The sequence below is a fragment of the Dreissena polymorpha genome, chromosome 7 (assembly GCF_020536995.1).
Source record: "Dreissena polymorpha isolate Duluth1 chromosome 7, UMN_Dpol_1.0, whole genome shotgun sequence".
Classification (NCBI taxonomy): Eukaryota; Metazoa; Mollusca; class Bivalvia; order Myida; family Dreissenidae; genus Dreissena; species Dreissena polymorpha.
In genome coordinates this window covers 39,161,091-39,172,354 of record NC_068361.1, presented here as the reverse complement: position 1 = coordinate 39,172,354, position 11,264 = coordinate 39,161,091, and the positions used below count along the sequence as shown (strand labels likewise).

Here is an 11,264-nt window from a genome sequence, read left to right as displayed (position 1 = left end):
ATAATCAATATTTGTACATCAATAATAACATACTTTATCAGGTCAGAGAAGAAAAATGAGGTGGTGGATACGAGACCGGCTTTTAAGACGACCCGCTCTCTGCCAATACAAGACTTTGATGGCCGAACCGATGGCTGAAGATCCGACGGCTTTTAGAATCGGGCCTGATATGTTCAATGAGCTATTACAGGTCGTTGGTCCAAGGATCACGAAGAACCACACCTGGCCACAGGGGACAGTTACCGTACATATATGTATGGGTTTCGTGTTGCACACAATACGATATGTAGTATTGTACGGGACGTTTGTGATGCCATAGTTTCAGCATTTGCTGGGGATGTTATTCAAACTCAAAATGAGCATGAGGAGTGGAATGCCATAGCCGATCAGTTCGCGGCTAAATGGCAATTTCCGCACGCCATTGATGCTCTAGATGGTAAGCATGTAGCCATACGATGTCCCAAGAACGGTGGTTCATTAAACTATAACTTTAAAGGCTACCATTCTGTTGTGCTGATGGCGCTTGTGGACGCCGATTACCAATTCAATTAGGTAAATATTGGGGGGTCGCAAGGAGGATGTTCGACGCACAAATCTGGAATCAAAGCAATCGAAAGGGGGCTAATTGGTATGCCAGAAGCAACACCTCTTCCAGGTGAACACAGATACTAAATCATCGCAGATGATGCATTTGCCATGAGGACATGGCTCATGAAGCCATTCTCACGACGAGAACTTGAGAAGAAAGAACGAATTTGTAAGTATCGCCTGTCTAGAGCCAGGAGAGTTGTGGAGAATTCTTTTAGTATTTTCGCTCAGCGATTCCGTTGATAAATGTCTATTCTGCCACAAAGACCAGATACGGTTGAATTAATAGTTCTCGCATGCATTTGCCTGCACAATGTAATGAGGACCAAATAAACTGTACCAACAATGAATATTACCTGCAACCAAGTCAGAATGTCGTCCTGTTGCTCATTTGTTAAATACCATGGCTGCTGATGCTGACGCTTGCTATTCTTTTGAGTTTTGCTGGTTCCTTCCGGCTTAGGGTTTTGGATGGGGGAGGTAGACTTTTCGCAAGACACGGCTGATTCCATTATTTCTGTTACGCGCTGTTGCTGCCGCTTGCGTGTTCTCTTTATGGGAGGTATTTTATGTAGAACAATACAATATGATGTGGGCGCAATGTTCAATCGTAGTTCGTTTCTACTTGTCCGTTCCAGTCCGTTGCAATTCCCACTGCTTCGTAGCGGACCGTTCTAGTTCGAATTTACCCGTACTAGACCATAGCGGGTCCGTAGTTAGATCGTATCGATTCGCGTAGCATCGTACTTAATCGTTCCAGACCGCAGCGGATTCGTAGATTGATCGTACCGATTCGTGCGCTCCGTACTAAATTGCGTCGATCAGTATCAGTCCGTACCTTTTCTTGTTCGTTTTCTAATCATTTTGATGGAAGATTCGTCGAAATCCGTACTATCAACGTTGTGCTCCGTACCGAAATCGTAGCGGCCGACGAATTTTGACAATTTCGTAGTCATTCGTAGCCGATTGAATCGTAGCTCATTCGTAGTTCTGATTCGTGACAGTGTGACCGAGGCATTATATTGAACATTTACCATGCTCTAAAATAGCCATTATATGCATCTTTTATCGATTTAAAAACCTGAAAATTAGTAGGCGTTGCGACGCGAAACGATCGAATAATTTGGAGAATTATGTTGTTGTCGTTATATTTTGTAAAACTACAAGGATTGCTTATATAAAGTAAAAAAAGACATCGATCATAGTATGGGCACGGATGGCCAAGTGGTCTTAGTGGTTGACTTTAAGTCAAGAACTCCAGGGGTCAGTGGTTCGAGCCCTGATGAGGGTTACGTTTTTGTTTGTATTCTTAATGTTTTACTGGACCTTTTTATATCCTTTGCTTGCATTTATCAATATAAAGCATTTAAGGACAAACTTCAATGATATCACAATCTGTTAAAAGGCCCCTTTAAATCATTGTCTATATTCGCCAACATAAAGCTTCCTAGATATTGTTCTTGTTAAGGTCCTACTTTAGGTCCTAGATAATGTTCTGATTAAGATCCTAGGCTAACGCCGTAGAACGATAAACCCGCTTGATTCTCGCGGCTGTCTGGTAAGCGGAGTGGTGGGTTCACGCTTGTAGATAATTGAATGGCACGAACGTGACATTTATGCATCATCTGATGCCTAAATACAATGTCGTAACTTAAGATTATAATAATAGTTTCTTAAAAAATGTTCTAAAGGGTAATCATTAAAAAAAATAGTTGACACACTCAAAGTGTTATTGGTGTAATATTTATAGATATAAAATATATATTTTTTTAATTATCCAACTCATCGTGGAACATTTACTACCTCATTTGGCATTCACTGAAAGCCAGTGCACCAATGCATTGATATGGCTACGCCGCTCCATAAAGTATCAATGACCGAAGATAACATATTTAAATTAGTATAAATTGAGTTTAACTCTTCAGATCCAGAGCAGAGAGTTGTTTTCCTGAGCAACATCGATAATTGCAACTGTTAAGCCATTATGGAAGTACGTGCTTTACTTTTCATATATTTATATAATTGTGATTTTCTGGATTAATTAATTGCAATTTTATTTTATTATTTACATAAATCGAAACTAACCATGTATTTCAAACGCTTCATAGTCTACTATATATTCTTGACTAATGGTAATTTTAAGAATCGTGTTGGACAGTATAAGATACTTTTGTAGCAATTGGCTTTATTGCTTGATGATATATGGGCAGTTTCAAGGTTTGAAGCTGTAGTATTTGTTTAATATAAAACAACACATTTAGGAAAAAGGAACGTTTTTTTTTCATTTATGAACACACATCATACAAATTTAATTTAGAACTTGAACCGTGAGTTTGAGCAAATTATTTTGTCTTATACTGTGCTTCTACCAAGTGTATGTTGCATACCAAAGTTAAGTCTACTTAATTGTAGGAAATGGTTGATTCAATGGTGAAACACAGTAATCGTTAAGCTCGGCATGAAAGCATACACCATTTCTTAACACTTAAGGTTCGTTGTTTGAGGATTCTATTGAATACATGTACACTATTTTGAAACTATTTTACGTATTCTATGTCCTCAAAAACAACACCGAAACAAAATCAAACAAACACACTACAAATAACTATTGTATTTAGCCTCCAAATTGACACTGCCAAAATTATTTCAATATGTCAATTCGCAGGTAAGGAATATAGTTTAATTTATTTTTGTAATAACATTATTGTTAAAATGAGGAATTATTAAATGTACCGGCGGATTTGTTTTGCACATAAATAGGAGAAACATATTTAATCGCAAATTTGATAGAGCTTACATTTCTTGCATCGATTTGTACAAATTGTATAGCACATTAAAACTTGTTTCATAAACCGAGAATTAATTCTAACTTGGCAAGTAAAAACAACTCAAAACGATTTCCATAAATAGCGCGGATGTTTTTATACAACCACATAATCAGGTTTTAATAATATGTTGTTAAATTGCGGTCGCCATTTTTGTTCTGATGTCAAATATTTAAAAAGTATGCTAAGATAGTAATATTTTTAAGTCTGGAGGATGGAATACACCAATTCAAATCCTAATAATTAAAATTGTTTGAAGTAACAATATAAATAACAAAAACATACTTTAATGTAATCAGAGAAAAATGCATAGATTTATAAATTAACTGTTTTAATGTTTTCTGGGTACTCCCCTTTTACATTTGTCAACAGCTTTCAATAAAAAGCGCACACCAACATCCTTTTTTTGGACGGTTTACATAGAAATAATTTTAATGGGGCTCATTTTGTATAGAATGCATTATGATGAATAGTTTACTCCGTGTAGTTACTAGACATATGACGATGCAATTTGCAAGGTCTTTATAATAAGTATGCTTTACGACAGTGCTGTGATGTTTAGAATTTTATTTCATAGATTGTATTGATACTGTAACTTAAATCCTGTCAGGAAATTGATTACATTAAAAACAAACAAAATTAATTTTTTTAAATGACTTATTTTAATTCATTGGGTCTTCTTAAAAGCACTGTGCGCAATCGACGACAAACATTATGTTTTTTTTTGTTTTAAACATTATATGTAAAGTTCCGTTCAATTCGAATTTAAAGAAGAGGTTGTCTATTCGGCCGTCGTTTTTATCTTAATATTAATTATTGCGCTTCGTTTAGAAAATTATAGTTCAATAGTAAGACATAAACTGAATTCAGACGCCATTGTATTCATTTTACGTCGCACAATCGGTTTTATTTCGATTTATCAAAAATGCCCGGGTTTAGTCAAGTTTCGCCCCTCTTTTCTGACAATTTTTTCCATTAAGTTAAATAAGAAATGGTCATTTGCTAAAAAAATAGGGCAGATAAGTCGGCTTCTTTCTTCGTAAATTTGTTTCCAACTCCCGACTTTTATACGAATATGGAATAAAAGTAAAAATGAATCAATATGGAATTCATTTTAGTTATTCTTAAACATTTCATTTCATAAACTTTAACGCTACTTCAGCGAATATGATCAAAAGTAACAAAACCTTATATTCAAATTATTGAATATTTACAAATTTAGAAAACATTATAAAAAAAGGGATCTAATTTAACAAATTCATCTTTTAGGATTGGCCAAAAATGTCTGTCGGGGTAAGCAAAACAAAACACGTTTTTTATTGTCTTAAAGAATAATAAGCACATTGCCACTTAACATATATGGAATGGCAAATAAAGGTGTTAAAGCCAGGGGTTCCTACAGTTATACTTGATTATTAATTTTAGACAGAAGTCATGAAGTTGGTGATTTGTCTTATAATCGCTGCTGTTTGTGTGTCCGTGATTGACGCACAATTCATACTATCTCACGAAACAAGAGTAAGCCAGCAACAATTTACGTCTCAGGTAAATATTATGAGTGATTTTTGCTTTGCTCTGATGCTTTGCTTCGTCTTACGCTATTTTCAAACTAAAACAACATGCAGAAACATTTCTTGCAAACTTTGGACGATGATTTTGTACGACGCTTTGTGCGTAAAACAGGTATATTTCATCGCGCTTTTTTACGATTGTAGAAATTACCAGCGCAATAATTGTTTTCGAAATTTGCAAATGACCACAAAGCACAATTTTGCATGTCAGCATTATTTTCAAGAGTTGTATGTCGGTTCCTTCTACACAAACCAGGTTCACATAACTCTCTAACATGAGGATAAGAGTAAGTTTGATAAAATATTTTTTGCGTTCGAATATACACAAAATAAGCGTTTCATTTTAATAGTTTACTAAACCTAAACTGCTACAGATTTTTTTAACACAGACAATAACATTGTTTTTTATTTACAACAGGTTCCCTGCTCGACACGTGTGTAGATTGAGAGTATTGTAATAACATGGTCAATGATGTTTGGTTAATATGAAACATACGACACTAAAGAGGATTGAATTATTTCTTATTAGTATTTGTAAAGCTTATATTCACATATCACTACATATAATATGTATATTATTTTGATATTTAAATTTCATTAACATAACATGAAAATACAATTATGAAAATAGCCTCCTGTTCCAGCCAAAACGTTAAGCATACTGCGATAAACTTGGTCCCTTTCCGATAGAACACGCCTGTTGCTTAGTCTTTCCAACTGTATTAACAATGACAGTATCACACATTTATGAATTGTCGGATATTTTAGACATTGGACACAAACTAATTGTCCTTGATACAATTTTTTTTATCTAAAAACTCACAATCACCTATTTTCACTATAGCCCAATATTGATCTCGTTTTTAATGAAATATATATTTACCAGAACTTGTAAAAATGGATCGATTTGAATATTAAATATATTCTATATTATCATCCAAAAACAACTATTTATTCTGAATACTGACTGTTTCAAACGGCGAAACGCACCACTAATGTTAAAAGGCATCAATTTACTCTGAAAAAAGGTGCTAAATTATTTATACCATAAAACGAAATTATAATTTGTTATCGCTATTGTTATTCGGTCTTTTAGATAGCAACGGGTCAATGGCTGATTTTGTACTCGGTGTTTATCGGATCGCCAGGTGCGTTTAGTAAAGCCAAATACAGTTGGCGTGTCTCTGGTAACTCAGTCACACGTACGACTGTAGTCAGGTATGTAAATTTCATTGTAAAATCAATTTAATAAAATTAATTTTGCGTTATTTCCTCATTTCTATCAATATGTTAATTTAACTTTTTTTAAACGGCATCTCATATTTGCTCTCTGAATCATAATATTCACACAATAGCATATGTAACACTTCGTGCTTTATATGCTGAAAAGGTCTCCATGTATTTTGTAGCCAAACTACTTGTCAAACGGTAATAGCCAATTACACTCTGGGAGAGCACCTGGACCCTTCTGGTGCAGCACTGCTAAGAGAAGGTAGTTTAAAGTTTGATGGCTTTGTAGGACATTGCCCTTGTTTGAATCATTTACCAAGGTCAGTGGCATTACATTAATAGGGAAATATTATACAGGTTTAACTATAATTTATCAAGCCTTTTATCAGATTTTTTGGTTATATATTGTTCTTATTATCCGCCAACGTGACATGCATTCAATTTGAATAAGCTCTTCGCAACGTAAAACAATAATGTAAACCACGACATTGAGTGTCTGATATATCTTGATTCTGGCCCTCGGTTTTAAAGATCAAGCATGTTACGCGCTTGAACAATTTCCCTTATTACAGTTGTTTTGGTGCGGACACATTTACAACTATCTGACGCAAGTAAAAACATAATTTTATAAATCAGTTTATTAGATCTGGTACAAATGATATTGACAACGGTAAAATAGTAATAATATTTTCTGAGCACACATTTCACAATCTTTGCGCCCCAATAAATATAGCTCGATTGGTCATTGTCGGCTCGGGTTCTACTTATGTGTACCCCGGGTACTCTTAATTATACTTACATATATCCCGGGTACGGTAAATAAACTTAAACGTACCCGGTCGATATTAGGCTGTACCGGCGTTGTGTTTCCGCCCAAAATCCGATGTCGTAAAACGCTATTTCGATTACCGTAAAACGATATTGTTTTTCCCCAACATACTTTTCATTTAAAAAACTGCATAAACATGCTCTTTGAGTATGAGTTTGGATAATATAGAGGCCATTTAACAGAAAATTGACATAAATGTAAACATAATTAATTTTAAAAAAGCCGGCAACGACCGATTTAGAGTTAAAACTACCGGGTACGTTTTAGTATATTTACCGTACCCGGGGTACATGTAAGTATACTTGAGAGTACCCAGGGTACATGTAAGTAGTACCCGAGCCGACTATGACAAATCGAGCATAAATATATACATATGTATATTTGATGAATCAATTTGACTTGCACAGTATTATGAAGTCACATTTGTGTTTTTTTCTTTACGTTATGTGACGTTTATGTTGTAAAACTCGTAAAACTGTAACGATTATAAGGTTATAAATAGGTAGAATAAAGCATTGGTTTGAAAATTTACACATAATTCTTGAAATATATTATTGATGTCATCTTCAACTTAAGAGTGTTTAGTGCTTGTTAATCAAGCCTTATAAAGTATATGTGTTTAACTTTTCGCTGGTTATCTGATAGCTGTGAATGCGCGCAGGAGTTTTCTGAGGTACTGTGCCTGCGCGTCGTTTATCAGTATACTTCTACATACATATTACCGGAGAGTATCGTCAAAGCGGGCGTGTGATTATTTAAATACAGATATCATGAAAATACTGACAACTTTCAAATGTATTTTTCGGTAATGTTTTCATTTATAACCGGGGACGGACTTCTGCATACTTTGTGATCAGTACCATCATTACCTTTGTCGTTAAGAAATATCAATATATTTCACCATGCTATATTTTTCTACGCAGTTTTTCCAGGCCACAAGACCGAACTTTTCTACAGCCAAGATCCCAGCAAGTACATCTGGATGCTCCTCTGCCGTACCCCAGGCCCTACACCTGGCTCCTGTACATTTGGTTTCTTCGACCTCGCGATCAAAGACACGCGCACGAGTAAGTAAAAGCAATCACATAAAGGACAACATTTATTAGCTAAATCCATTTGTGTTGAAAATATTTCAGAACCCAGACTCGTATCCATCATACATTCTTAAAATCGTATTTTATTTGTGCAATAAGCTGCAATTCAAGATGTGAAATGAAGGATTAAACAATGCGGATGTTTATGCACTATCAGTATTTTAATATTTCATTTATCGAACACAGCTATTTTATAATTTATTTTTATCCCAAAAGAAGATGTTTTTTTTTTCATTTTACGTACTTATTCCGGTGCAGTATAACACGGGTGGAACTTTCAAAGACTCAATATATCTGCACATAAAAAATATTGACAACTTGAAAACCTGTAATATTATTTTGTTAATAAAATCAATATTTATAACATATTAATACATTATCCACTAACATTGTTAGCCAAGGTTGTTTGTCCATGTGTTAATTGCAAATTTGGATTCTTAAAAATTGTAATTTTAAACTTAAGTAAAAATCCATTTGTCCCACTTATTCATTGTGCAACAAGTGTCTTTTGATGCTGTCCGACCAATATTTTAAAGGCATATACGCCTTTAAATAAAATATAATGAAATTGATATTTCGATTCCAGATCTGACGGGAGACTTAAACCTCGTCGGCCTACCCTGGGACATGATTGCCGCTGACCTGAGAGCGACCCGTGGCCTCACATTCGACAACCCCGTTGTCCAATACGTGTGGACCGGAACTGGTATGGGGTGATTATATTTTTATTTCATCGCTTACTCACTGTGTCCGACATTTTTAATTAGTAGTTCAAACCATAAACTATAAGAATAATAAATGAAATATATATTTATGACTTGAGTTGTGGTTGAGCATACTTACAAATTTCCTGAACGAGGTATACATAATGTTGTTTAAAGAATCACTAAAACCACAGCATGTGCATGTGAATTGCCAGTAGAAGGCATAAACGGGCCATTGCACACGCTTAAATGTCTTAGTATTGGGTAGCGTATGTTAGAAGTATTGAGATTATGTGTCTCTGTCAGTGCATTAATAGGACCATGTTTAGAACTTGTCTCTTTGTATTTAGAATACGTCGTCACTATATCACTTTTGTGAATGGGTGAATCATGTGTATCTATTAAGGTTATTTGTGTAGGTTCTAATTCAGGCTTATGTCATTTATATTGTGATTTGAGTAGTGTGTACTGAGTAGTTTTTAAGTATGATTTATGATTAAGCCTCCTCATCGTACAAACATTATGACGTGTCGGCTTTTCAATTCAGCCATGACTACGTTTGCGTTGTGAAGGCTTATGTTTTACTGTAAAATAATCATGCTGAAATCTGCAACTGGACTGGAACAACAATTGGTGCCAATTTTTGGGGAATAGGTTGCTTTTTTCTGCGTTGAACTTTTGGTCCGCTACTGGACCTTAATAATGTGTTGGCATTTTCATTTTACGTTCGAGCATGGCTATGATTTACTTTTTTTATTACATATTATCAGCATTTTGTCACTGTAGATCACTTGTATTTTTGACATTTCAGAATGTCCGAATCCATAAGACGAGTAAAACCACAGCAATCAGCAGGAAGAACAACTAATACCAACGATATAATAATTAAACCTTGTATTCTTATCCAATTAATACTAACACACTTTTGGTGTAGCTAATTTATGAAATGACATTCTCCAAATGTTCTGAAAGTTAAGAATTCTTCAAAATAAAGACCATGATTGCAAAAAGACATTTCACTGTATTGGTTCTTCTCCCGTCTTAATCAACCAATAAATACACTTACGACGACAAAAATAATATTCTTAAAGCTGAAAGGTTCTTAAAGCGTAATACAATTAAATATGGCACGGAATTTACCACCTCTAACTACACACTTCATTTGTTTAGAATGACGTAAGCAACATATTTAGCCTGTATATATTCAAAATCTGAACCTTTTTTTTATCCATTGTCTAGTTCTATTCTTTATTCTTATGTCTATTGAATGCGTTGTTAAAATGGGGCATTGGTTTGAGTTCCTTAATGTAATCCATCAATTATTGCATAACGGTTTGCAAAAGCCTCTATCACTTTTATTTTTATTTTATACACGTATAGTCGGTGACTGAACATCGAATTATTTGTCTTTTTTTGCAATTGATATTGTAAGATTGGTATATCTTAAATAAATGAACTGTTTGGTGTGTCCAGACTATGAATGCATACCATAGCAATAAGAAATAGTTAATAGTACATTAATGATTGTTCCCGAATTAAACAATACATGTAAACGTTCAGCTGCATCATACAGCACGAGGTCCTTATCATCGATCGCAAGTCATCTATTACCAAACAGTCTGACGCACAAAATAGCAATCTACACAACGCACAACATGTAACCAATACAAACACAAATATATAAACATGGGATCAACCAGTATATTTGAACGGCGATTGCATTGCATTGTGTGTTCAAAACTTAAACTTAAACCAGATTTGTCAAATACTAAAGTGCACTTAAACATTTATGTAACCCAGAGTTCAGGGGAAAGATTAAAACTATATATATGTATTTTAAATATTTAATTAGTTCACCAAAGATCATACTCTTTATAACTTGATACTGAAGTAACGCCTGAGGACAGAGATTCCGCAATCTGAAAATTATGATAATGCATTATTTAATAGAATGCATAATACACGACTAGATAAAACATAAATGCTAGTTCAATATAGTGGCCATATTTACATTAACATAGCAGATAAAGAAAAATACAATTTCACATAAAATGCATATTCTACAAATATAAACATTACAGAACATGCAGCATACAAATACACTACAAAGAAATACATAAAACAGATAACATTTGCAATGAACATCATTACATAATCACGTACACAAATCATACAGCTCACTTACCAAAATGTGGTTCTGAATTCTATCTCTTCACTCACACAATCATGTCTCGTTCGTCCATTGGTGAAACTGTAAGGGGATTACGTGATACAGTGCAAATTAAGAATAGTGATAAAATGTTAAAATAGCAACTATACCGAAGTTCGAACACTACAACTTTAGGTCGAAAAATAAGAGAATTAAACGTAGAAGAAATACTTGGAAACTGTGACAAATGAACAGAGCAAGTAGACAAATACTT

At 34.3% G+C, this 11,264-nt stretch overlaps 1 protein-coding gene across 1 annotated transcript; it reads left to right on the top strand.

Moving 5' to 3' along the window:
- Nucleotides 1–4,801: 4,801 nt before the first annotated feature.
- LOC127839258 (uncharacterized) lies at nt 4,802–9,849 on the top strand. The gene is made up of 6 exons (XM_052367540.1): nt 4,802–4,958; nt 6,081–6,202; nt 6,394–6,476; nt 7,967–8,110; nt 8,724–8,843; nt 9,653–9,849. The coding sequence occupies exons 1-6, from the start codon at nt 4,848–4,850 to the stop codon at nt 9,667–9,669; spliced, it is 597 nt and encodes a 198-aa protein (XP_052223500.1). The 5' UTR covers nt 4,802–4,847; the 3' UTR covers nt 9,670–9,849.
- Nucleotides 9,850–11,264: the final 1,415 nt, after the last annotated feature.

Coding starts and splice junctions, on each gene's coding strand:
- LOC127839258 (XM_052367540.1), top strand. CDS start 4,848: ATGAAGTTGGTGATTTGTCTTATAATCGCTGCTGTTTGTGTGTCCGTG. Junction 4,959..6,080: donor AGCAACAATTTACGTCTCAG/GTAAATATTATG, acceptor TCGGTCTTTTAG/ATAGCAACGGGTCAATGGCT. Junction 6,203..6,393: donor ACACGTACGACTGTAGTCAG/GTATGTAAATTT, acceptor TGTATTTTGTAG/CCAAACTACTTGTCAAACGG.